At 41.8% G+C, this 25,425-nt stretch overlaps 4 protein-coding genes across 14 annotated transcripts in view; 3 read left to right on the top strand and 1 right to left on the bottom strand.

The window, feature by feature from the left end:
• The first annotated feature begins 950 nt into the window (after nt 1–950).
• Nucleotides 951–6,147, top strand: LOC143378876 (mediator of RNA polymerase II transcription subunit 25). Of its 6 annotated transcripts, none has more exons than XM_076830942.1 (15): nt 951–1,154; nt 1,232–1,367; nt 2,139–2,184; nt 2,254–2,378; nt 2,452–2,671; nt 2,739–3,333; nt 3,423–3,751; nt 3,831–4,012; nt 4,085–4,247; nt 4,315–4,506; nt 4,948–5,142; nt 5,233–5,415; nt 5,515–5,574; nt 5,677–5,790; nt 5,979–6,147. In XM_076830942.1, the coding sequence occupies exons 2-15, from the start codon at nt 1,246–1,248 to the stop codon at nt 6,123–6,125; spliced, it is 2,673 nt and encodes an 890-aa protein (XP_076687057.1). In that variant the 5' UTR covers nt 951–1,154; nt 1,232–1,245; the 3' UTR covers nt 6,126–6,147. The 6 variants fall into 6 exon arrangements, with proteins under 6 accessions (XP_076687057.1, XP_076687056.1, XP_076687059.1 ...); XM_076830941.1 differs by having other exon boundaries at nt 2,739–3,336; XM_076830944.1 differs by having other exon boundaries at nt 952–1,154; nt 2,739–3,255.
• Nucleotides 6,148–6,515: 368 nt separating this feature from the next.
• Pfas (phosphoribosylformylglycinamidine synthase) lies at nt 6,516–13,964 on the top strand. 6 transcript variants are annotated; one of them, XM_076830910.1, is made up of 20 exons: nt 6,516–6,581; nt 7,263–7,534; nt 7,611–7,752; nt 8,414–8,564; nt 8,640–9,030; nt 9,095–9,207; nt 9,278–9,538; nt 9,608–9,681; nt 9,750–9,906; nt 9,980–10,323; nt 10,384–10,620; nt 10,691–10,816; nt 11,144–11,371; nt 11,443–11,641; nt 11,723–11,988; nt 12,058–12,268; nt 12,343–12,522; nt 13,079–13,240; nt 13,308–13,589; nt 13,666–13,964. In XM_076830910.1, exons 1-20 carry the CDS (start codon nt 6,531–6,533, stop codon nt 13,839–13,841), a joined length of 4,023 nt encoding a protein of 1,340 aa, XP_076687025.1. In that variant the 5' UTR covers nt 6,516–6,530; the 3' UTR covers nt 13,842–13,964. The 6 variants fall into 6 exon arrangements, with proteins under 6 accessions (XP_076687025.1, XP_076687024.1, XP_076687027.1 ...); XM_076830909.1 differs by having other exon boundaries at nt 6,516–6,596; XM_076830912.1 differs by having other exon boundaries at nt 6,558–6,684.
• Nucleotides 13,948–21,155, bottom strand: LOC143378892 (alpha-N-acetylgalactosaminidase). The gene is made up of 8 exons (XM_076830992.1): nt 21,009–21,155; nt 19,084–19,250; nt 16,000–16,174; nt 15,746–15,920; nt 15,573–15,667; nt 15,092–15,451; nt 14,340–14,504; nt 13,948–14,262 (listed from the first exon to the last, which is right to left on the bottom strand). Exons 1-8 carry the CDS (start codon nt 21,060–21,062, stop codon nt 14,074–14,076), a joined length of 1,380 nt encoding a protein of 459 aa, XP_076687107.1. The 5' UTR covers nt 21,063–21,155; the 3' UTR covers nt 13,948–14,073.
• A 2,398-nt stretch (nt 21,156–23,553) lies between these two features.
• Fid (class I SAM-dependent methyltransferase fire dancer) overlaps nt 23,554–25,425 on the top strand; it is a 51,449-nt gene continuing 49,577 nt past the window's right edge. Inside the window, exon 1 of the mRNA XM_076830915.1 lies at nt 23,554–23,983. The gene's annotated coding sequence lies outside the window, so the exon portion shown is untranslated. The remainder of the gene's footprint in view (nt 23,984–25,425) is intronic.

Raw genomic sequence — 25,425 nt, 5'->3', positions numbered from 1 at the left:
CTTTGACGGGTTATCGATGTTCGTTATGCGAGCTTAACGTCGATTTCGAATCCTCGCAGTCCAGAAGCAGCAGTTCATTGGCTGTTCTAGCTCACGTTGAGCCTAGTGGCGTACACAGAGGGGGGCCAAGGGGCCCTGGCACCCCTCAAAAAAGGAGCTTTGTAAAAAGAAAGGAAAACTGGATCTTATTCTTAAATAATTACATCCTGAGCAGGGCCCGGTCTAGGGGCCCAAGAAAACTACCAAGAGCGGCAAATTAGTAGAAAGAGAAAATTAAAATCAATAAAAACCAATGAAAGAAGTAAAACATTTTGAAAAATCGGGAAAAGGAGGTAATACATGTTTGAATGAAGTATCAAAACAAAAGGCTTTCGTTATTCAATGAATACCTACAAAAAAATTCACTCACTGTCAAAAATATGATAAAATAAATTATCTACCTATAATTAAATATAAGGGCGGCGAAAATGATTTTTACTCAGAGCGGCTGAAGAGCTATAGATCGGGCACTGATACTGATTGCGCCCATTGGCTGAGCCTGCAATAATTTTTTAAACATTCCTGAAATATTAATTTCTTTATGAAAAATCAATGCACGAATTCAGATAACTTTTATTCCTCAATATTTTTAATTAATGCATATTATAATTCTAATTTTATAAACAATACTTTCACCTGCAAACGTAGTATTGCCAACAGATCGGAACAAAATTATAGAATTGCTCACGTTGAGTGAGAACAAGGAGGTTTATGTCATATTCTATGTTTAAAAATTCCACTGAATTCCACTCTATGCAATTTAATAAATCGTTAAGCAATCGTATGTCGTTTTACGTTGATATTCACAAGAATCACTCTCAACTCAGAGCTTTAAAGTTTAAATTGTACAACCATGATTTAATTGCCACGCGGTTGGATAGGCTGGTGTATTTAACAGATGTGAATACATTGGAATTGGTTTTAGAAAAGGAAGGAAGAAAATGGAGTGACGTTCGATGATGTTGATACTCGCCTTTTAAATTCTTCGTGAATCGTGCATTACGCGATAGTAATGTAATTTGGAATATACATCGCAAGTGCAATACCGACGAGAACTGTAGAAGATCTGCTTAGATTGTCATCATAAATTGTATGTTTTCAAACATTTAACACAGGTAAATTTGTCACATATACAATTAGTACATGTAGCGGTAGTTGTTAAATATTAAATGTTTCTTCGGCACTTTCCCAGAAAACGAAGCGAAAATGGTAGCGGGTCCCACGGAACACGGCATACAAGCCGACGTAATATTTGTTATCGAGGGAACTGCGGTTAACGGTGCCTACCTCAATGACCTCAGAACAAATTACCTTCTTCCCACGCTCGAGTAAGTTATAGATAATCGTTCTCCTTATGTCTGATTTAAGGTAGAACAATACCTTGAAGCCCGGAAAAAAGTGCAATTTTTTTTAAATTTTATGTTAGATATCCATACTTCGTAGGAAAGTGTGCATGTAGTGGACAGTACCCCCTTAGAGTGAATTTGGGCAGCAAACAAAAATTGTGTTGTAATCAGGAGGAAATTCTCTATATATTCACAAAGTTTCAGAATTTTTTTAATTTTCGGGTTCAGGATCTTCCCTTGTCAGTTACGTTCAGCGCTATAATTTCCGTAATTATTCGAATTTCCTCATGAAACTTTCTTGCAAATGTTCACAAAGGATGACACTTTCAGATAATAAAAAAATTGATTTTTCGAGATTTCTGTAGTCCTGTACCCCATTAAGGTAGGTTCTCACTACGCCTCGCCTAGGCTCATTTTATTCTTCCTATGCTTTTCTTATGTAGTTTGACAATTTGACTCACACTACACCTCGCCTTGCCTCAGCGTAAATCCGTTCAGTGGATTTCTCCTCTAGAATATTTTAAGGTGGAGAGGCGAAGCGTAGTGTGAGTAGATGGAAGCATAATTATGCGAACTGAATCGACGACTGCACAGGGAGAAGTTCTCTGAACGACTGAGCAAACATGCAAAATCGAGGCGACGCGAGTTTAGATGTGAGTGAGAAAAGAAGTTGCGTTGAGGCGAGGCGTAATTAGAGCCTTCCTTTAATCAGTTATTCCAAGCTTGCTCATCTGGCGTTATTGTATCTTACAGGTATTTCAATCAAGGCCCCATCGAAGACAGAGAATATGTCTCTGAGGTACAACGATGAATAATATGATTTATATTTCAAAATTGATGTATCTACTACAGTAATTTCATTCTACAGAATAGCGCAACTTTGTACGGTATAGTCGTGTACCATGCTGCCGATTGCTTACCGTCGCCATGCACAGAAACTTTCGGGCCTTACGCCAATCCTCAGAAGTTACTACTCGTTCTAGATAAATTGGAGTAAGCAGAATCTTTAACGTGATACTTTCTAATTTTCTCAACGAATGTCTGTATGATTTTTTTCTGTGAATAGGATGGTTGGTGGGAAAGGAGAATGCTGCGCGAATATTGGGGAAGGTCTCGCCACTGGATTGCAGTGCTTCGAGGACTTGCAATTACGACGGGAACCCAACACAGCATCGCAGAAGCACTGTGTTCTGATATGTAATTCTCCACCGTACCAAACAGTCATACAAGAGTCGTACAAATTCGTTGGCCACACTATAGAGCAGCTGGCTGCGCTTTACCAAGACGTGCGTTGAAGTGAATTAATCGGGCACAGGTGATAAATTCGATTTACATGAATCTTTTCTTTTCTAGAGAAACATTAACCTCTCGATTCTGTCGCCCAGAAAGATACCTGCGTTATTTAAATTATTTGAGAAAGCCGGGGGAGATCTTCAATCGTCTCAAACGAAAAATTACGCAAAGGACCCACGACATTTGGTGCTGTTACGTAATTACAATTTGAAAGAAAGACCGGTCAGCCCTGCCATGGGTGGGCCTGTCCACACCACTCCCGGTACAGCTGCACAGATCCCACTGAGCCCGTTACAGAGCAACGACAGCCCAAACACGAATCAAGTTCAGCAGAATATTACTCAGCCGTCTCAGCCACAAGGTCCTCCGTTTAGAAACCAAGCACCGCAGAATATCGCATCAGTTCACCAAGCTGTTGTGCCTATTGCGGCTGCTATGAACGTTGGAAGACCTCCTTACAACACTCAAATAAATGCTCCACCGACTTACCACCCGACACCCGTAGGACCGAGGCCAAACCACACTAGATGGAGGCCTTTCGTAACGCCAGGAGGTGGTCCAGCGAATACACAAAACAGTGCGTTAATAGCACAATTGAATCAGCCTTCTCCTTCGTTAGGGCTGACTGTACCTCCATTTGGACAAAGAATGGATGGTAGTAAGATGATCTTTTGTGGCTGATAAGATTCTTAAGTCTCAACTCCTCATTTCTAATGTAATACACTCAATTTATATTTCCAGTAGCTAATACCAACGTCATGGCTGCCAACGCGCAGCAGCAGCAGCAGCAGCAGCAACAACAACAGCAACAGCAGCTGACTCAGCAGCAACAAGTAAGATTCTCCATGCAGCTACAACAGCAACAGCAACAGCAGCAGCAGAATGTTCAGCAGCAAGCTCCGATGCCTATGTCTGGCCAACAGAGTCATGGACAGGGTGGGCAGCAACTGACAGTGTCGTGTGTCAGTCAGTCAGCACCTAGTCAAGTGCCGCAAACAGTCACAGCTTCCCAGACGCAGGCGTCCGTGTCGTCAGTCTCCCAACAGCAGCAAGTAGTGCATTCTCAAGCACAGGTAATGTTCTCGAGGAACAGGTTCCAGTTCTTCTATGAATCTTTACGAGCGAAATCGAATGTGGATGTAAACGTTAAAGGGCAACGTAAATTCTGGTCCCGTGGCGAGTCCACAGATTGTTGCACCACGTGAAAGGCACACCATATGGCAGGGAGTCATCGAATGGGTGGAGAAAGCTAAAATTCCTGCCGACGCGCCGAAACAAACTAGACATCTTCCTTGCCAAGTTTCCGCGCATTCCAAAGACGGAGATCCAGAATTGTGAGTTTTCTTTTTGGAGGTATGATTCTCATCAGGGGAACTCGATATATTTAACGAGGCGTACTTATTTAGGAAAGCTGATACCTGGCCACAGAAGTTACTCATGCAGTTGATGCCTAAACAATTGATAGGCAATATCGGTGGGCTTTATTTAAAGAACTCCAAGTCCGTTCTGTTTCATCCAGCACCCTGCGAGGCTTTGGATTCTCTGACGAAAGTCATGAGTTCCGGATTTGTTAGTATACAATAGTCTGATACCTTTTAAACCAATGTTCTCGATTGACAAGGGAATAATATTTTAGGCAGGCTGCGTACACTTCACCTTTTTACCACCAACGTCCACTTGCGAGATAAAGGTACTTATCCTCCTATACACGGCTGAGAAGAGAACGTACTTAGGGTTCATTCCAAATGATCAAACGGGCTTCGTGGATCGGCTGAGGAAAGTGATCCAACAGCAGAAGTCATCGCATGCTTCTATAAGGCAGGGACAAGTGAGTAGTTTGTCTGTTGATACGGAGTGTCAGCCGCTTACTCTGCGACGGATTTCAAAATTTGGCGTCCCTAGGTTAACAAGCGAATGCCGCTCTTTCCGCGAAATATTATCAAATATTTTAATTTAAAAGAGTAGAGACAATTTAAAAATTAATTCAATATTTCAACTCGTATCTCAGTCATTACAAATTCGCTATCATGAAAATAAAGTGCAATGATTTTAAAGTTGTCTCAAGCCTCTGTGTTTAAACCTTTTCCAATTTCTTTCGCTTAAAATTTGTCGCTCCCCAAGATTTGCCGGTCCCGAAAATTTGTCGCTCTCCAAAATTTGCCTCTACCCAATTCCGTCCCTGCTCTTACTGCATGATTCTTATTTTTATTCCATGCGGCAAGGTATTAGTAGCTTACTGAAGTAGAGATCTAACGATTGAACACCTTAGGCTGGCGGTGCGCAAGGAAATGCAATAACTGGGCCCATGCCCAGTACGGGCACATCGCAAGGAGGTATCCTTATGTCTCAAACGAACACCATAGCAATGGGAGGTGGGCAAATAACCCAAAACGTGGTCTCCACAAATGCTCCGCAGCAAACTTTGACTTCCTCCGCTGTGCCTCAGAATCAAATTAACATGCAGGTAAGGCTCGATACTTAACGGAGAACAGAGTTAAGTATCCGAAGCAAGAGGAAGAAAATAAAGGGTCCGTTTTGCTTGGTGCACCGGTAGGGTGGTGGTTTACCTGGTTCCCAAGTTGCCGCAGGTTCTGGTACGATGATAGGACAACAAAGACCGTACGACGACATAGAACTAGCCAGGCACCAAAACTTATTGAAAATCCAACAACTAAGGCAAACGTTAGAAGCCGCCCAGCAGCAGGAGGCGCAATATAAATCGCAGCTGGAAGTGAACGTAAGCAGATACCGTATAGCAGAGAGATAGAGAGAGAGAGACTCGAAGAACGAATGCAGCGCGTGTAATATAAATTCACACGCGTAATTAATTTTGTAGATTCAACAAAATTTAGAAGTAGCGCAACAGCAGGAAATGCAATACAAGCAACAGTTAGAGGTGAAATAAAATGCTTCTTAAAGATGATCGTACATTGTTATCCACATTCTCAGTCGAAAGGAGGAGAACCAAGTTTAAACGAAAATAACGATTTGCTTATAGGCTCAGCAAGCGCAAAGAGCTCTCAATTCTGCTGCCATGTCGAACCAACAAGCGAATGCTCCGCGACTGATGCGGCCTGTCTCAAATATGGGTCTCAGGCATTTATTGCAGCAGGTGTGTAATCGTGCGTTTAACCATTTCATTATCAGTAACTGTTTTGACGATAAGAAATTTGGTAATTCGTTTAAAAAGATTTAACATCTCTGAAAATTTAGGGGAAGTTTTAGCGTATTGGACAAAAATGGAAATATGTTGATTAACTGCATCGTACTGAGAAACGTGCATGAATTTTCTATTTGCAGCCGCAACCTCCATACAGGCAGCAAGTACTCGGACTGCAGCAACAAATAGTAAGCGCCAGAGGCCAAATGACCACAAGACCAATGGCTCCTGGCAACCCACAGAACCAGCAGTTCGAAGATGTCTCTAATTACGATTTCCTTGGATAAACAATCTCGGATGGGAAATATATTCTCAAATACATTATGCGACAGTATGTACGAGGCGGTTTTACACCTTTTTACATGCACAGTGCGGCCTCTTTTCATTAATGAAAAGAAATACAATTATGTTAGATGAAATTAGAATAAATAGAAGTCCAACGCTAATACGCGTTTCGGTATTTGTTCAGTTTGTTAATTTTATAAGGGTGACTGACAGAGATAGCCACGTGAAAGGAGCGATGGAACATTTGTTTCTTATACACGTAAAAGTTAATTAAGAAGTTTAGTGAGTATTATAATAATGCAATTCATTTTGTATTAATCTTAGTGGATTAAATAATAAATTGCGTTTCGATAAGAATCAGCTGACAATTCAGTAAATCCATAGTCACATCATTTCCGCGACGCAACATGGTAATCAATGGTAATTGCTTCATTCGACAGATAAAAAAAAAGCACGTGGTAAGGAATGACAAGGTTATGTTCCCCATCGGACTTCAATAACTGTAAGAAACCTGTTGCATCAGTGAGCTATATACACCACTGATAGTGCATACATAACACTGTAAGTGCGTAGACTATTATCGTTACTCGTAGCTTTATTTTTCTTCGTAACTTAAAACTGTTTTCCAATAATTTCGTAGTATCAGCTCAATGATACATGTTTGTAAACATGGTGATGTAAATGTAGCGACACAACAACCATCTTCATTTGAAGAAACTCAGATTTAGTGTGAATATTTATCACAGCGAGCAGCCGTAAATTCAAGCTTGCCTTTAATAACAATTTTCATTGAGAAGCTTAAGGTCCTCGCAGGAATAGACATATTAAAACGTTTTTGAAAGCACTGTGGCGTGTGAGAACGTATAATCTCAGGGGAGATAAGAATATTATTGAGCAAGCTGACCTCTCGACCTCAGCTTAAAATTTGTTCGATGGAGTATTCTATTTTGCAATTACCATGCTGATAAATTAAGATAACGCAGCAACACCCTCGGTACTGTACCAGGTCGCCTCAGCGAACACAATCAATCGGTATCGATTTAGTACTATAACTGATCTGCGCGCTTGTGCTTCGGTGTTTCCGTCTCTGCTTTTAATTGCCCGGTGGATTCGATCATTTTGTGACCTCTTGTTCTCAGATCATGGGTATTATTAAGTTCTACAAGGTGCCTGGGTTGAAATCAAGCCAATTTAAAAACAAACTCAACAGCATAGTTGGAATATTGGATTCGATAAATGGCCTAGAGACTGAATTGTGCTATTACGTTGAAACCAAGGAGCCTCTGAACGAAGAAGAGTCGAGATTGTTGAAATGGATTCTGATTCCTCCGTTCGAGCAAGATAATTTAAAGAGCTGTAGCGTGTTTGATGAAAAGTCGGAGAGGAACTTGATTATTGAAATTGGCCCTAGGTAAAGCGAAGGGAATAACAGAGAATCGCTCGCATGAGAATGTCGTGCGTACTAATCGATTTCTTGTCTATTACAGGTTGAACTTTTCTACAGCATTCTCTAGCAACGCTGTGTCAATCTGCAGATCCGTACATTTACACAAAATAACAAGAATCGAAGCAGCGACCAGATACTGCATCAAGCATACCGGAACGATCGATAAAAAAGTCGAAGATGCTGTATGTGTGAAAATTAGTGTTCCTTGTCGAGAAGTTTTATAAATCCTTATTTCTTATTTCTCAAGAAATACTATTTTTCTCGAGAAACTTAAGTTTACGAAAATTATTATAAATCTCATTTATTTTCGGAATTGAAATTTCAGTTAGTTCAAATTGTATATTACTAGTTAATCGCGAACGTATAAACACATCTACAATTTATAATAAATCTCAATAGAAAATCTCAGTAGTGAAGATTCGAGATTATTGACTGATGAAGGTGCTCTTAAATTCTTATTTAACAATTTAGAAAAATGGTATACCTACTGAATTCAGTAATGAGTTTCTAGTGGCTATTAAAGAAGAAATATCGAAAAGAAGAGACAAAGCTATTGTATCCCTTATAAAATTGTTGCATAGGTAATGGAGAATCTCTTCAAAAAGATTCAAAAGACGCGTTTGTCATTTAATATCCACGACAGATATGTATATAACGGCAAAACAATTTTTAAGTAGCTAGACTTTTCGGAAAATTCATTTAAGTAAACAGACTTTTCGAGAATTCTCAAGAAGTATGATCTGATTTCTTGAGAAACAAAAAATATCGAGAAATCAGGAACACTAGTGAAAATGTTATAATACTGTTTTAGGAGTAGTACCTTTAACATATATTTTTTTATAGATAGCAGAAGCATTGCATGATAAAATGACGGAATGTAGGTACACGAAGACGATAGAAACGTTTGATCATGGCTTCAGGCCAGAGAAGTGGTTCGAAGTTGACGTTCTGAAAGGCGGACGTAAAGCTTTGGAAGAAGTGAACTCAAAATTAGGTATATATCCAGAATGAAATTAGATGGAATATTTTATTCGAGACGGAGGTATACATCTTTTTACAATTTGAACAGGTTTGGCGTTCGATAACTGGGACCTGGACTTCTACACGGACCTGTTTCTCAACAAATTAAAACGCAATCCAACTAGTGTGGAGTGCTTCGACTTAGCGCAATCTAACAGTGAACACAGCCGTCACTGGTTCTTCAAAGGACGCATGGTAGTCGATGGCGAAGAGATGAAGGAATCGTTAATCGATATGATTATAGAGACTCAGAATCATTCTAATCCGAACAACACAATTAAATTCAGCGACAATAGCAGTGCGATTAAGGGGCATCGAGTGGCAGCACTTCGGCCGAAGGACACGCACAAGTGCAGTCCATTCCACTTAGAAGACGTAGATCAAGATCTTATATTTACCGCAGAGACTCACAATTTCCCAACGGGTGTCGCTCCGTTCAGGTAACTAATGCAGACATTTACTGGATACATCGCAGCACGCTTCACGAACGTTGTGATTTTCCAGCGGAGCTACAACTGGGACTGGAGGGAGATTAAGAGACGTTCAAGGCATTGGTAGAGGAGGATACTACATTGCTGGAACAGCTGGTTATTCTGTTGGTAATCTGCACATTCCAGGTTCGTCGTAGTCTCTCGTAGCTTGCGTAAAATTAGCATGTACATATTGTCAAGGCTGCCGCTTTTTTAGGATACGATTTACCCTGGGAGGAGAAAGGAGTACCGTACCCTAGTAACATGGCCACACCGCTGGAAATTATAGTTGAAGCTAGTAACGGGGCATCCGACTATGGCAATAAGTTTGGAGAACCAGTTATATCTGGCTTCGCTCGCTCCTTTGGTATGGCAGATACTATGGGTGTACGACGCGAGTGGATTAAACCCATAATGTTCAGCGGAGGTTTAGGTACAATGGATGCTGACATGTCGCAGAAAGTTTTGCCACAGAAAGGTCAGGGAGAATGAATTACAAGAGCGTTACACGCATTGTGCGAAGAGCTAAAAGTAGGAATTATTCCAGGCATGGAAGTTATCAAAATCGGTGGTCCTATTTATAGAATTGGCGTTGGAGGTGGTGCTGCAAGTTCTATCGAGGTAGTTTTATATTTTTATCTACCGTGTTCCTGTTAATGATCGATTAAATGCCAAGTATTTATCGTTAGGTGCAAGGTGACAACAAGTCTGAATTGGACTTCGGGGCAGTGCAAAGAGGGGACCCTGAAATGGAGCAGAAACTGAACAGAGTGGTTCGTGCGTGCACTGAAATGGGAAAGAAGAACCCGATACTTAGTATACATGACCAAGGAGCTGGAGGCAATGGTGAGAAACATTCCCCTGTAACTATGAAAAGTACGACACCATCGCACCACTAATTGATATTTCAAATAACTAGGTAACGTTCTGAAAGAAATAGTGGAGCCTGCGGGTGCTGTTATCTTCACGAAGAAGTTTGAGTTAGGCGATGCAAGTATCAGTACGTTAGAGTTATGGGGTGCCGAGTACCAAGAGAACGATGCAATCCTTTGCAAACCAGAGGACAGCAAGTTGCTTAGGGAAATAGCTACGCGAGAAAAGTGCCCTATAAATTTCGTAGGGACTGTCACTGGAAATGGGAAGATCATTCTCTCCGAAGAAGATGACTGTGATGCGTCAAAGTACCTAAGCGAGGTTCACGAAGATAAAAGACATCCGGTCGATTTGGATTTGGAACTGGTGCTTGGGAAAATGCCTCGTAAGGTGGGTATTCTACGTAACACTTCCAACGGATACTTTAAATGCAATTTAATGTCCTTACAGACTTTCAGCCTTCAGAGGCAGGTAACTCAATTATCTCCTGTTAAACTACCGGAGAATTTGACCGTACAGTCTGCTCTGGAAAGAGTTCTTCGCTTGCCTTCGGTAGGCAGCAAGCGTTACTTGACTAACAAGGTTGACCGCTGTGTTACTGGATTAATTGCGCAGCAACAGTGCGTTGGCCCTCTGCACACTCCTCTTGCGAATTTAGCTGTAACAGCGATTTCTCATTTCTCGACGGTAACGAAATCTGAAAGTAAAAATATGCCTAACATGGTGCGATGTCGTTAATCATTATTTTATTACGTAGGCTGGTGTAGCGACTTCCATCGGAGAACAGCCAATCAAAGGCCTCGTGAACCCAGCAGCTGGAGCTCGCATGACTGTAGCAGAAGCGTTGAGCAACTTAGTTTTCGCACGTATTTCAGACATACAGGTATTAACGCTGAACCGATTCTGACCAAACATTAAGGGGGAACACCACTGTGACGGCCGGAAAAGTTACACATTCGACCAGCTCGCGTGGGGGGTCTAAAAGATTAATTAATACATTAAAATTTATGGATGGTTTTCTATTTATATATTTTTTTCGTACAGTCTCTTAAGACAGCGTACTAAAGGTAGACAATAAAATTGTTCTATGAAAACTGTAAATTATTCTTAAAAATGGCTTACTTCTCCGGCCGGCACAGTGGTGTTCCCCCTTAATTAAAAAAAAAGTACACGTTTGTTTCATAAATGTCACAGATATATATGTTTCTAGGATGTGAAATGCAGTGGGAATTGGATGTGGGCTGCGAAATTGCCAGGCGAAGGTGCTGCGCTGTACGATGCATGCTCTGCGATGTGTTCATTCATGAACGAGCTTGGAATTGCAATCGATGGAGGAAAGGATTCTCTTAGTATGGCTGCGCGGATTGGTAAAGATGTTGTTAAAGCACCAGGAACGCTTGTGGTTTCTTGTTACGCTCCCTGTCCCGATATTCGACAAGTAAGTTAAAGGCGTTCCTTGGGAAACCTAGCTTCATCAATTTACTTTACGTTACCGCTGATCCATTTCAGGTAGTAACACCTGACTTAAAAGCACCCGCGGCAGAGAAACGTGGTCGCATATTGTTCGTTGACTTATCAGATGGCCAGAGTCGAATTGGCGGAACGGCTTTGACTCAGGTTTACAACTCGCTTGGCAATGATGCTCCAGATATGCAGCGGGCTGACCTTTTGAAGAATGCTTTCAACGCCACGCAACGTTTGATTGCAGGTGACCTAGGATAATCTGTAAGATTTATTAAATATTACCGAGACGAGTAATTTATGTTGAATATTATTCTGCTCGCAACAGAGGGGAAAGTATTGGCGGGACATGATATCAGTGACGGTGGACTCATCACGTGTCTCCTTGAAATGTGTTTCGGTGGCATTTCTGGAATGGACGTTAATATCTCTCACAAAGTAGGCTCGCCTATCGACGTCCTATTCGCCGAAGAAGTGGGATGGATACTGGAAGTTGACGAAAGAAATCTTGATGATGCATTCGACGTATTTGCGCAGTTCAATGCTCCTGTGTATTCAATTGGAACGTCGGGAGACTTTGGATTGTCATCGAAAGTATGTATTTTCTGTATTGTACAAATATTTGCGCTTGCAATTTGTATTGTGTTCTTTCAACATTCTTAGATAAACATCAAAGTCCAAGGGAAGACAGTTCTGGACTCGACAGTTATCTCCTTAATGTCCCTGTGGGAGGAAACCAGCTACCAATTAGAACGTCGGCAAACAAACGTTGAATGTGCACTGGAAGAGTTCAGTGGATTAAAGGATAGAACAGCACCAGCTTACAAACTAACATTCCATCCTGACATCAAGCCTGTTCAAAGGGATTTATCTGGTTTGCATACCTCCAAATCAGCATACATTATCTGAAAATGTGGAGCAACGACTTTTACATTTTTTGTTCTACAGCAAAGATCACGGTCGCCGTGGTAAGAGAAGAAGGCATAAACGGTGACAGAGAAATGGTAGCATCTTTGGTGAGCGCTGGCTTCGAGGTCTGGGATGTGACGATGCAAGATTTGCTGGAGAATAAAATTACATTCGACAGATTCAGGGGCGTCATATTCCCTGGTGGTTTCAGTTACGCGGGTGAGTCACTCAATAGGCTTTAATTCCTTAAGGGTAGTGTTCCTGACTTCTCGATATTTTTTGTTTCTCGAGAAACTAGAAATGAGATCATATTTCTTGAGAATTCTCGAGAAATTGAAAAAAATATTGCAAAAATTATATTTTTAGAATAATGTTGATAATATTTATCAAACACACGAGAAAACTTTAACTAAATGATTATTCCTGTCTAATTTATACAAAACTTGTGTAAATGATATTAAATATAATTGGTAAATTTATTTATTTAATACAAAATTTGTACAAAGCGAAACATTACTCTTTGGTTTTAAAATTTATTTTTAAATAACACAATGCGTCTAATGTAGCATCAGCGAATCTATTTTTTTGTAGCAAAATCTGTTACTGTTATATTTTGACAAAAAAAATTCACAAATATTCGCCTGTTTTCGGCCGCCTGACTAAGTATAACCCCTTAAAGTAACGAATTATACAGTTTGTATGAATTGAAGAGGTAATAGAATCTGACAAAAATACCAGTTAATCAGACTTAGATTAAATTAATTTCAAATTTCAGATGTTCTGGGCTCTGCGAAAGGATGGGCAGCAAGCCTCCTGTTCCATCCAACCCTACAGAAGCAACTGAAAGCATTTATTTCTCGCGAAGACACATTCAGTTTAGGAGTATGCAACGGTTGTCAACTGATGTCTTTGTTAGGGTGGATAGGAAACGAAACTGGTACATCCTGTTCAACGACAGAAAGCCTACACAATTTTCAAAGACCTGAACTACATATCTCTTACAGGTAATGTCGAGAAGCCAGACGTTTACTTGGACCACAACATATCGGAAAGGTTCGAGTGCCGATGGAGCACAGTTAGGATTGATAAGTCACCATCGATCATGCTGAGCGGAATGGAAAACAGCGTCTTAGGTGTATGGGTCGCTCACGGCGAAGGAAGATTCACGTTCCGTAACGACGAGGTGCTGAAGAAGCTGAAGGAAAACCACTGCTTGGCTATTAAGTACACCGACGACCATGGTAACCCCACTGAACGATACCCCCTTAATCCAAATGGAAGCACAGGTGAGAGGACTTAGTTACACATTTCCTTCACAATAGAACACCTAAGCTGAATGCAGCGCGCGCTATTTATTCGCAGAGGGTATTGCTGGCATTTGCTCAGCGGATGGCCGCCACTTGGCGATGATGCCACATCCCGAGCGGTGCACGCAGATGTGGCAGTGGCCTTGGAAGCGAGCAGATTGGGCGTACGTCGCTTCGCCGTGGCAGCGCATCTTCGACAACGCGTACGCGTGGTGTGAATCCATTTCATAGCATTCCTCGCATATCCGCCGTTGTAAGTAACGAGATCGTATATTTTTCTAAACAGAGCCTTCTAAATTCTAAACGATACTTTAATATCGCTTAATAAAGGTTGAAGTTTCGTGGACTATAAAATTCTTTATTTCCTACCTTCTTAACAAAGTATGGTAACATCGTGTTGTCAAGTATTACAAAAGAGAAATGGTAAATTACAGTTAGAAAATTTGTCTGAGTTTAGTGCGCGTTACTTGAACGAGTTCTGCCTGACTTTGAAGAGCTGATTCGATGGCGTGTACTGGGGGAATTGATTCGTATCGAAAATATCTTCTAAGTGGAGGTCGCAACGTAGTATCACAACGCCGGATGGATTCACCTTGACTTTTATCTTCGTCTGCGGCGTCAGGACGCCGTAATTCACGTCCTCGTATAAATCCTGTAGACGCGCACAGTTGTTTTATCTTATTTTCTTACATGTAACAGAGAAATTAAGGCGGAGCTCTGACGACTTACCTCTACGCCGTATCCTCCGGGATACTGCAGTCCAAGCTCCTTCAGTGTAACGGACACGTCGGAAGGCGTACCGTCCGTTCTCCTATTCACGAACGCTATGGCGTAAGAGAAGTAATTCTGATAGACGGGAGTTATCGGCCTCGCCCAGATCTCAATACCCTTATGCTGAAAGAGTAAAAAAAGCAAAGCTTACTTTCACATTCCGGGGCTTGAGAAATTTCGTTTTCAAGAGGGTATTCTAGTTTAAAGCGTGCTTTTTTACACAATTTTTTGGTATTTCTTTTATCGAGCATCTACACAATTGTTTTCGCCAAACTTTGGTTCGTATATTTATCCATGTTTCAGTAATGTTTAAATTTTTAAAGTTTGACTATCGATTTTTCATGCTTGTCGTACCTTTCGTGGACTAAAGGATTGAGAAAGAAACATTATTATGAATTAATTTTGGTACGGACGATAAAGACACGTGCAACGAAGGTGCACAAAAATCTGGAATCAATCTGCCAGGTAGATCTTAAGATATTACGGCAACCATTTAGAAAGCATTGCTTTGAGAAAAGGCGTTTAAAGTGTTCCATATCACCCGTCGCGACGCGCGTCGCCGTATCGTTCAGGCACCTGTAACTTTTTTCATTTCAAGAGTTCAGACGTACGGCTTTGCACATACATTTTTGAAACAATATTCTTTAACGTGTAAAAAAAATCGATTTTTAAAGCAGAATACCCCGTTAACACACGCTGGATTCACTGACTTTGTAGATGCGCCGACCCTGTATACCTAGCGGGTCCTGATCCACGGCGATGATTTTCCTATTTTGTAAAATGGCTTTGTACTCCGGTCGGATCGTTCTCAGATCGACGGACATCAATAGAGGCGCCGCTAGAATAGCCCACAACGCCATTTGCGTTTTGCTCTGCTCGTAACTTAACCCGAAATTGCCGATGATCAGCATGTCGGGATCGTTCCAGTGCCCCGGGCCAGCGTTTGGCACAATCGAGTCCTGATTGTTCCCGTAATAATCTATGATTGTTTCTAGGCTACTCCACGAGTCCTGAATGTCGTCGTAGTTCCTCCAGAGGTTACAGTTCTCCGTTATGGCGGTATAGTTTGGCTAAAATTTCATGTCAATGAATTTACGGCGAACATTGACCTTTAAAATCGCAGGCATGAATATTCATGGCCGGTTGATAATGTGGAGTAAAACTTGATAATGTTGTACAGCGGACACCAACCTGCATTCCGGCATAAATTTGATAAACTGGCCAGCTACACGAGTATACCATAGGTCGACCAGTTTGGTTCAGGTGGAATCCAAACTCGGGATACCCTAAAGTATATTGAGAGCGATGAGTGTACAGGTTTTCGAGGTGGTGTTCAGTTTAAGCGAAGCCTGTGATTATTGTACCTCTATCCATTTCAGAAGGATGCGAATAACAACCGTCCAGTTTTACATAATCGACGTCCCAAGACGAAAACGTCAGAGCATCGGTTTCTAAGTACCCCAATATTCCAGGGTAGCCAGCGCACGTGTAGTTACCAAAATCCTCATAGATTCCGAACTTAAGACCTTTCGAGTGGATCTGTGTGGCGAAGGGGTAGAGAATTAGAGACGAGGGTATAATTTATCAGAAGTGGTTAGAGAATGTTATCGGGGCGTACATAGTTTGCGAGACTTTTCATGCCATATGGGAACCTTTGTCTGTCCGGCACAAGTTGCCCAGTAACGCTTCTGTCTTTTTCCAACCAGCAGTCGTCAACGTTAATGTACTCGTAGCCAACTGCTGCGTACCCTTCTGCCACAACAATATCTGCCATTGTGCGAAACAGCCGATCGCTATAAAGCGTGAAAACAATATTCATGGACATCCGTTGAGACACGAGTGTCTCCATAAATTTTGCTTACAATAAAGTGCATACATTTTACAGAAACTTCACGCAATGGAAGACAATACGATAGCCTTTAAAGGCGTTCAGTCATCAACATAAAACTATCATTAATTATATTTATCTTCTAGCTTTTGTTAGTAACGTGACCTTGAATCGACATTCCAATTTACATACAGCTATGACACAACTCTAAATATGCTTATTAAGAACGATTCTTAAGGTGACGCATCTTTGATTGCACCTTATGTTAGATGATCTTCTGATCGATGCATTATGAAACAAAAACGATCATAATTTCTACTGTATAGGTATACCATTTGCATATTTATGAAATGTGGTTGCATTATGAAAGCAATAGCTTTACTACTTGGCTTCGCCTGAAATTTAGATTCTGATTTTATAAAAAAATATTTTTCTTTTCAGTTTCTTATTGTGAAAATAGTCATATTTATCTGAATTTGCCAGGCATAATGTGCTGAGGCATATTTGGTGATCCAAGAGTTTACCGAATCAAAGTTTTCAACACATAAACCTTCTGCTTTATACATTAAGGGGTCGTTCTGGTAATCACGCCGCAAAATTCGGTAACATTCAGTTTTTTTTTCTCAGTGAATACAATGAATAACAATGTCAAACTTTTTTTTTCATTTATTCAGCTACTTGTAATGTATACGGAACAATTTTTTAAATACACTTTTAATTGTGTTTTTTCAATGTTATCTGGAGTTAAAAATCGCACCTTTGAAAAGAAATACCTCCCTGGTGGGAGTGCTTTAAGCTCACAGACTCATCTGAAAGAAAAAAACCAAGCTGATTCTTAATTATTATGAGAACCGCAATCGCAGGTGCCAGAATTAGTCACGTAAGTCAAAATTTAACAAAATTGCGCGCATTCAAGCTTCAAGTTTCAAAATTTTCCATTTTTACTTGAAGTTTCGAAATTTTCCATTTTTACTTGAAGTTTGAATACGCGCAATTTTGTTAAATATTGACTTACGTGGCTAATTCTGGCACCTGCGATAGCGGTACTCATAATGATTAAGAATCAGCATGGTTTTTTTCTTTCAGATGAGTCTGTGAGCTTAAATCACTCCCGCCAGCGAGGTATTTCTTTTCAAAGGCGCGATTTTGAACATTGAAAAAACACAATTAAAAGTGTATTTAAAAATTGTTCCGTATACATTACAAGTAGCTTAATAAATGAAAAGAAAATTTTTGTCATTGTTATTCATTGTATTCACTGAGAAAACAGAGCCTGAATGTTGCCGAATTTTGCGGCGTGATTACCAGAATGACCCCTTAAGATAACTGTTCTTAAGGATGTATCGGACGTACAATATTAGACAAAAGTATATGAAACTTGAAATACTTGAATATCTACGTCTTACGCATAGTAAATCTAGATGTAAGGAACTCGAACGACAGTTGGAGTCTTATTTCTACTCCTAGGAAGATATTTTTCACTTTACAAATGCTTTCTCAAGCATTATTTGCTAAACTTTTGCCAGTGAAAATGCCCTGAATTCACAATTTTCTCGAGTTATAATTTATTTCTTTAAAACGGTGTAGCGAAAACAATTGAAACTTGGCAGATATTTTCATCTACCCATATACTACATGTAAAAAAAAAAATTGAAAACATTGGTACTATTTCTTCAACATTTTTTCAGCTGTTTTATCTGTCGAGGTCGTCTCTTTCCATAAGAGTGCGTGTAAAATCAGTGAAAATTAAAATCGTTATAACTCAGCAACCATTTAGTGAATTCGTTTAAAAATTTTGGAGCACATCAGGAAGATTAGAGAGAACAATCTCACAAATTTTCATCGACTTGGCACCATTTTGCAGATAGGTCCAATACATCCTTAACTACTTCTTACAAGTTGAAATTGCACGTGAATAAATTCTCAGTAAATTCAATGCTACAATAGCGATAAACAAATTTAGCGCCGTCCATCTAATAATTACATTTCAAACCTACACCCAATAAGAATATTAAAACTTCTGCGAAATTCCTATTTCTTGGTTTATCACGTTATTCCGTTTTCGTTAATAACGATCAATTAGCACCCGTTTCATGGTGGAAAATGTATTAACATATTTTACAACTCATTTATGGTCTCCCCAACTACTCTCACTTTCCACGGCCAAAAGTTCCTGGCAAATTTAACGCTTACTAATCCATCGATCGCCTATATAGGTCGGTTTTTTTTAATGAAATCGTATTCTGCATTCTTTGATATACATCAGCAACCGGAGCTGTTACTATTAGATTCAGAGATATATAACCGAAATGCTAATGAGGTTTCACTTTATCGTATATCATGCTACACAATTGAAAGCACATTTAAAATCTTAAAACTCAAAGCAGTCCAAGTAGTGATGTATTTAGCGTAAACTGTGCCTAGGGCAAACGTAGAATTTGCGTCCCCACCCCATGCATATCATTCCAATTCCATCTTTTCTGTTCTACTTCTTTGTTAAAAGTGTCGATCGCACGAAACAAATTTTACATAGAATTTAGATAATCCTTTTAAAGAAAGTGGTGCTGAAGGGCGCAAGAGACGAAAGTTGGAGGCAAATTGAGCCGAAAAGTACAGCAAGTTTTTTCGAAGCTTCTCTAAAAAGGCACGCGAGTAACAAGCGTAAACTACTAACATTAACCATCCAAATAAATCTATTCAAGAAACACTATTTCTTTGGCCTTCTTCGCGCGCCCCGCAAACGGCGCCCAGGGCTGGAGCCCTACTTGCCCCACCCTGGACACGCCTCTGAGTCCAAGTAAAGCTGTTTAACGCGCAAAACACACGGGATTAAAAGAAAGCACGAAAGAGGCGTAACGCAGTGATAACTCTCACCTGATGCAATTGTCAGGATCGTTCTTGCAGTCCGTGTTGCACCTAAACCTTTCCCAGGCGAGCCACCCCATGGGCGGCGTTTTCACCAGGCCGTTCTCAAGGGCCAATGTCAAATTCGCCACTGACACAAGCAAACACCATATCCATACCGTCTGCGACATTCTGCAAAAACGCACGTTTCTTTTATACCGTTCCCTTTCACTGTGCACCGCTGCTGAGCCGATTGCGCCTCGGTTCTACGACTCCGGTAGCATAATTCTGTCGGGCTTAATGTTTATTGAGAAGATACAGCACGACACTGTCAAAGCTGGGCAGGAGATCTGGCCATTAGGAGCGGAGCAGAATCGCCATCCACATCCTGCACGGCTCTTAGCAGACTGATCTGATATAAGACCTCCAAGCCCGAGAGTACTTTCACCCAATGCCCCATTTCATTTTTACACACAATCGCTGTCGGCTGCGGTGGTGTGGGCAATGGATTTCCTTTCGTACACAGACAGAGCGAGCGTGCCTCCGCGCACAGACGCGCTGATCGTCGCGCTGGTAACTATTACGGTAGAATTACGCCTACGAAAGACAATCGTGAGTATTTTATCCGCGAGTATCGCCTTTGTTAGCTACCTGGAACGATCGCGGCTGGTCTGGCGCTCTTGTATTAACACGTTTGTCGTACGCGCTTCGAAAGGAACGCCTTTACATCCGAACGGTTTTTACTTCGTTCCCCGGCTCGCACGCGTTGCTCGCACCACGTACACGATTTTTAACTGCGAACCATATTGAGTCGCCCGTTACAGAGGCGGTCCAAAGAGAACCGGAAGATCGCCGCGTGATATGCGACTGAACCAATGCAACGGTCGCTGCATGAATTTTTCCGTCGCGTTTCACAACGCTCGATATTTCATCTCCGAACGATCGCCGGGCTGGAAGTGTTTATATACGAGGCGCGTACAGGACGATAAACTTGACATTTCGAAGGGGGCTACTGGCCGCTTCAGAACCGCGGCCGACCGGGTTCGAGTGGACAAAGGAGCGCCTATGAAAAGAAAGTTACGTTATCGTACATAGAACTGTTGTATTACAGTAAACTGAATATGAATGAAACTTTCTTTTGTTCCCTTTCATGGCTCTGTTAACTAGGTAAACCGGCAAGTATGCTTTTGAAATGCGCTGTATAATGAGCCACGCGTCACGTGGAGATTAACAGAATGAACACAGCGCGGTGTCGATTTGAGGATCGTTATTCGATATTGAAAACGTAGTTAAACATGCGTAGACAAAGGACGAAGCTATTTCGGTCTGGTCGGTGACAACTAAATGTTAGTCCAGGTGCGATGAGTTTTGCCGCGGACTCAGCCTGTTAAATATTTACCTTAATGATATCAATCACTCGGGAAAATTAGCCGCTATTCTGCGCAGCGCGTTCGATCACCGATCGCCACCGGTTTTGCGAAGCCATTACTTTCCATACTTTCATTTCGATTACCTAATCGAAAAGGAAAAATCGATCGCGGCCGGGTATAGGTTCCTCTATCGACCGACGATACCGTAATGGTTTCGCCTTGGAGATAGCCGCGAATTGGTGTTCGATAAGCGAGAACACTTTTGCAAATGGAATGTAAATTTATGTGCGAGGAAAGTGTAGTAAGCCCCGCGTCTCAGGCGAGTCGTGATTAACTTTCTTTGCCCGAAAGAATCATTTCTTTTGTTTCGCGTATATCGTGGGAAGGCTAAACGCATGCTAAGCAATTCTGGCTGCTTTTTCGATCGATCTGAATACGACTGATCCGTGACGTTGCCAATGTTTTATGGATAGGGATCGAATAAATCGAATCGGACACAGCATTCTGAATGCTTTCGACGACTTATTCGAGCAGGCTTGCGATATTCTGTGTCACGGTTTGGTTGTCGGGGCATTTTTTACCTGACTGTTTGGAATAATGATCGACCACCTCGCGACGTGGAAAACGAGACTGCGCCATACGCGAATGCACCTTCGCTTTATATAAATAACGAGGGGCTTGTATGTCCCTCGTTTCAAATCTCTGCAGATGCTTAGATACGGCCCGTTATCGGTAGAATTCGTACCTTTCCGCCGCTGTGATTCCTTCTGATACTGTGCGAACGGAGGTCGCACGAATTATAAACACTATCGATCGGAGAGAAGTAATCGATCAACTTCTCCGCGTTCATTATCGCATTTCTGTAATTTAATTACTGTGCTTAACAACAAAACATACTTGTAAATCATGGTCGAGTGGATTATTTAATACCTTGTTTGTTAATTTTTAAAGCTTAGTGAGTGGATCATTTTTAAAAGCTTGATTTTTTGCAGAAAGATTATTAGATATTGCGTTTTATATAAGGCAATTAAGATATGGAAAACAGTGGCGGATTTAAGAAAAAAGGCCCAGGTGGCAAACGTTCTGAGGGGCCCATTTTTGGGGGGGAAATGAGGAGGCAGTTTACTAAAAACGGGCTAAGCGTAGTAGTCCAGGAAAAAATATAGTGTTTGGTTAAAATCATAATAATTTTTTTTAAGATAAGGCCCACGGGGAGCCTTCTGGGCAGGGGCCCATTTTTCGGGAAAATGAAGCGGTAATTTACTAAAAACGGGCTAAGTGTAGTAGTCCAGAAAAAATATAGTGTTTGGTTAAAATCATAATAATTTTTTTTAAGATAAGGCCCACGGGGAGCCTTCTGGGCAGGGGCCCATTTTTCGGGAAAATGAAGCGGTAATTTACTAAAAACGGACTAAGTGTAGTAGTCCAGAAAAAAATATAGTGTTTGGTTAAAATCATAATAATTTTTTTTAAGATAAGGCCCACGGAGAGCCTTCTGGGCAGGGGCCCATTTTCGGGAAAATGAAGCGGTAATTTACTAAAAACGGGCTAAGTGTAGTAGTCCAGAAAAAATATAGTGTTTGGTTAAAGTCATAATAATTTTTTTTAAGATAAGGCCCACGGGGAGTCTTCTGGTCAGGGGCCCATTTTTCGGGAAAATGAAGCGGTAATTTATTAAAAACGGGCTAAGTGTAGTAGTCAAGAAAAAAATATAGTGTTTGGTTAAAATCATAATAATTTTTTTTTAAGATAAGGCCCACGGGGAGCCTTCTGGGCAGGGGCCCATTTTTTGGGAAAATGAAGCGGTAATTTACTAAAAACGGGCTAAGTGTAGTAGTGCGAAAAAATGTAGTGTTTGGGTACCTACACCTAATCATAATTTTTTTTTTGTCATAGGGCCCCGCGGGGCCTTCTGTGCAGGGGCCTAGGCAGCAACTGCTCATCAGCCTCCCTGTTAAATCCGCTACTGGGGGAAATAAAAATGGTTTTGAAAAAAATTACAGACGAATAGGGTTAATGCTTCTACTATAGAATGAAACACCTGTTTGTATATATTCTTTAAAGTTTATATGCTCGAGGCAAATAGACGATGGACGATCGGTTTTAGTATCGTACAATGGCTCGTAGATAACGAAGTTTTATATTATCTATTTTTCTGCAGACAACAACAATATTTGAACTTGGGTTCGTTTCCCTCTCATTGCAAATAAGGTACGTCCGTTTCAACGAGTTCCAAGATTCAAGGATAACAATTCTTCTTTATTCTCCACGAGCATAATTATATCGCGTTATACAATTTGTCTTTTTTTAAATCGCCTGACATCGCGACGAAATGTTTCGTGATCGATCGTTCCCCTGGATGCAGATAACTTTTCGTGGAACTCAGTTCGCGTTTTATTTATGTAACCCAGCATAATTAATCTTTTAAACATCTTACAACTCACCTACTTTAAAAATATCACAGAACTTAATTCAACTTGTAGAAATTGAATTAAACGCGCAAAATATTCCGCCAAGAACACGCGATTGAAAAAATGCACCCAAAAATTTCAATAAATTTCTGCGTAGTCTAAATGTTCAGGTACCATTAAAAATATATATAAAACAAATTTAAGTTAAACGATTTTATTCAATATGATAAAAAATGCACTAAAATCTAAAAAATAATTCTAGTGCATTTGTAATCTTTGTAAAGTCATACACAGAAAGAATTATGTAATTCAACCTATAATCTATACTATAGTTTATTTATTCGTTATTTGAAGTAAAATAGCTTAAGGTGACAGTAATAGGTTAGGTGTCAGTAATTGGGTCCTTTACCCTAGTCGAAATCCGCATCGAACGGAAATATAGCGGCGTTCGACTACACTCGAAAAACGCAGCGAAATGGTTAAAACCGCACGACAAGATTCGACCGAAACAAACAACCTCTCAGAGGATCGAAGCTAAACAAAATCGTTTAAAAATACCCTTCTTTGCCTACACTTGAATACACAAGAATTTCTGGATCATGCACCTCGTATTATTGATTTTTCTCCATCGATCGAAAAGCCGTGCGTCGTCGGCCCTCCCCCCCCGGGCGCCGCCAGGGATGGTCGAGGGTGGCGCCACGTGACGTCGCACCACCGAATCAGTCGTGCTCCGTCTGGCTCGCGTCGCGCGTCTCGCCCGTTAACCTCTCCCTCGTTCAGTCTGGAACCCCCAACAATCCCCAACAATCCCGCAGCCAGCGTCGAGCGCGGGGCCGACGGAGGGACAGTCGGTTTCACGGTTTCCCCTGGCCAAAGGAGCGCGTGCACCACCCGCGTCGCACGCAGCTACCTTCCGGTGTCGCGCGCGACCACCGACGATCCACCTTCCACGGGGCTCGCCTGCCATCGGGACGCCATGTGAATAAACCGTCGCGGTCCCGTCCCCCGTACGTGTTATGGCGTGCAAGTGGCGGCCGAGCATTGCAGTGGCGACGTCGTTCTCCTCCGCCGGGATATACCGCCGCATCGACCCCCAGCGTTGACTCGTCTCCGTGGGAACATGAAGATACCGCCCCTGTCATGACCCACGTAAGTCGACTATATCTCCTCCCTATCCATTCACCGAGAGGCACAGTCGCCCAGATTTCAGCCTCGTCCGCTGGACGATTGTTGCGCGTCGCGCCGCAGGTTATCCGTCTCCTGCCAATAGACACGGTCGGTTGAAGGACTTTCTTGTTGATGTTTATGACGCGTCAGGTCCGCGGGGACAGATCGCGGCAGGGTGCATCTGCAATCTGCTGGTGCATTCAGCATCTCGAAATGCTTCGGCAGATGAGTAACCGCGGTACGTTTGTTTTTCTACGCGGACTTCCTTCGAGTTCGAGCACGTGCGGTTCAGGAAGGGGCTGGGTGTTTATTGGAATGGTGGATTTGGGTGCCATTGACGTGCAAGGAGCTGAGGCAGATCGCATGAATGGGTAATGGCGGCAGGCCGAGACAATAATTTTAGATAGTGGCACGCATATAGCGCTGCGATCGTTCCCATTGATCTGTGCGATGTCCGAGTCCCACATCTCTTGGCGATTCTTTCAATTCTGCAGACGCTTCTATCGCAGCGCTGCGATGTAGTTGTATCGCGGAGGGATGCAGATCTTTTATGATCTCGCAGGTTCATGGTTTATGGCGGAGGCATTTCACCAGCAAAGCTCTAATGCACATGGCGCTAATAACAGTTCAGGCAGCGGCCGATTACTGGCAAATGCGTGCGCGAAGTTAGCCGCGGTTAGGTCGAGACGACGTAAACCGCCACCTTGAATTACTTTTTATTACGACGCTCGGAGTGACGTGTACATTACGAGTATGACGTATGGCTTTACCTTGCACACGTAGTTTTCTGCGTACTACGTGAGTTGTTTGAACCATTATTTGGCATCCGATGGAATAAAAGCCATCCTTCGGGGATTAATGTTATGAAATGTACAGCCATTTAAGGATTAGATAGAAATACACGTGCACAGTTACGGTTGACGAAGAATTCAGTTCGATAATGGTAGCTTAGAATCGAAGACTGAATAGTATAGATTTTCTGTCTCGTATTAACTTCGATAGAAAGTGATGCAATTTGGTTTCGCAGTTATGGATAGCCGTTTGGATTGAAACGGGATATTTCTAAAGGTTCCGCGATATTGCCAGCGGAGAGTGTTCACGGAATGACCGAAAAAGGACATTATGCGCGATGACGTTCTTCATTCGTAGCCCGTTTTGGCTCACTATTTACCATATTTTATCTAGGGCGGCGCGGGTAAATCGATACGCGCTACTTTCATTCATGGCTGCCTCCCCTCACGGTTGGCACGTTGCCTCCGCGTACCACCACTCTCGGAGCAACCCCCTCTCCCCCACCACTACTGTGTTTCACCCATTAGTAGCATGGGCTATCTCCGACGCAGTGATTCTCAAACTCCCTTCCCCTACGCTGTATCACACCCCCGCGTGGTGACGTCATTACCGGGACTGGAAGCACTTCGAAC

Source organism: Andrena cerasifolii, chromosome 2, assembly GCF_050908995.1.
Source record: "Andrena cerasifolii isolate SP2316 chromosome 2, iyAndCera1_principal, whole genome shotgun sequence".
Classification (NCBI taxonomy): Eukaryota; Metazoa; Arthropoda; class Insecta; order Hymenoptera; family Andrenidae; genus Andrena; species Andrena cerasifolii.
This window is presented reverse-complemented; position numbering and strand designations above follow the sequence as displayed.

Coding starts and splice junctions, on each gene's coding strand:
- LOC143378876 (XM_076830939.1), top strand. CDS start 1,246: ATGGTAGCGGGTCCCACGGAACACGGCATACAAGCCGACGTAATATTT. Junction 2,379..2,451: donor CTCGTTCTAGATAAATTGGA/GTAAGCAGAATC, acceptor TTCTGTGAATAG/GATGGTTGGTGGGAAAGGAG. Junction 5,416..5,514: donor AATCGCAGCTGGAAGTGAAC/GTAAGCAGATAC, acceptor TTAATTTTGTAG/ATTCAACAAAATTTAGAAGT.
- Pfas (XM_076830909.1), top strand. CDS start 6,531: ATGGTAATCAATGGTAATTGCTTCATTCGACAGATAAAAAAAAAGCAC. Junction 6,597..7,262: donor ACGTGGTAAGGAATGACAAG/GTTATGTTCCCC, acceptor TCTTGTTCTCAG/ATCATGGGTATTATTAAGTT. Junction 9,208..9,277: donor TGGTAATCTGCACATTCCAG/GTTCGTCGTAGT, acceptor CCGCTTTTTTAG/GATACGATTTACCCTGGGAG.
- LOC143378892 (XM_076830992.1), bottom strand. CDS start 21,062: ATGGCGCAGTCTCGTTTTCCACGTCGCGAGGTGGTCGATCATTATTCC. Junction 16,175..19,083: donor GATCCTGACAATTGCATCAG/GTGAGAGTTATC, acceptor CACGCTTTATAG/CGATCGGCTGTTTCGCACAA. Junction 15,668..15,745: donor TCCTTCTGAAATGGATAGAG/GTACAATAATCA, acceptor AATATACTTTAG/GGTATCCCGAGTTTGGATTC.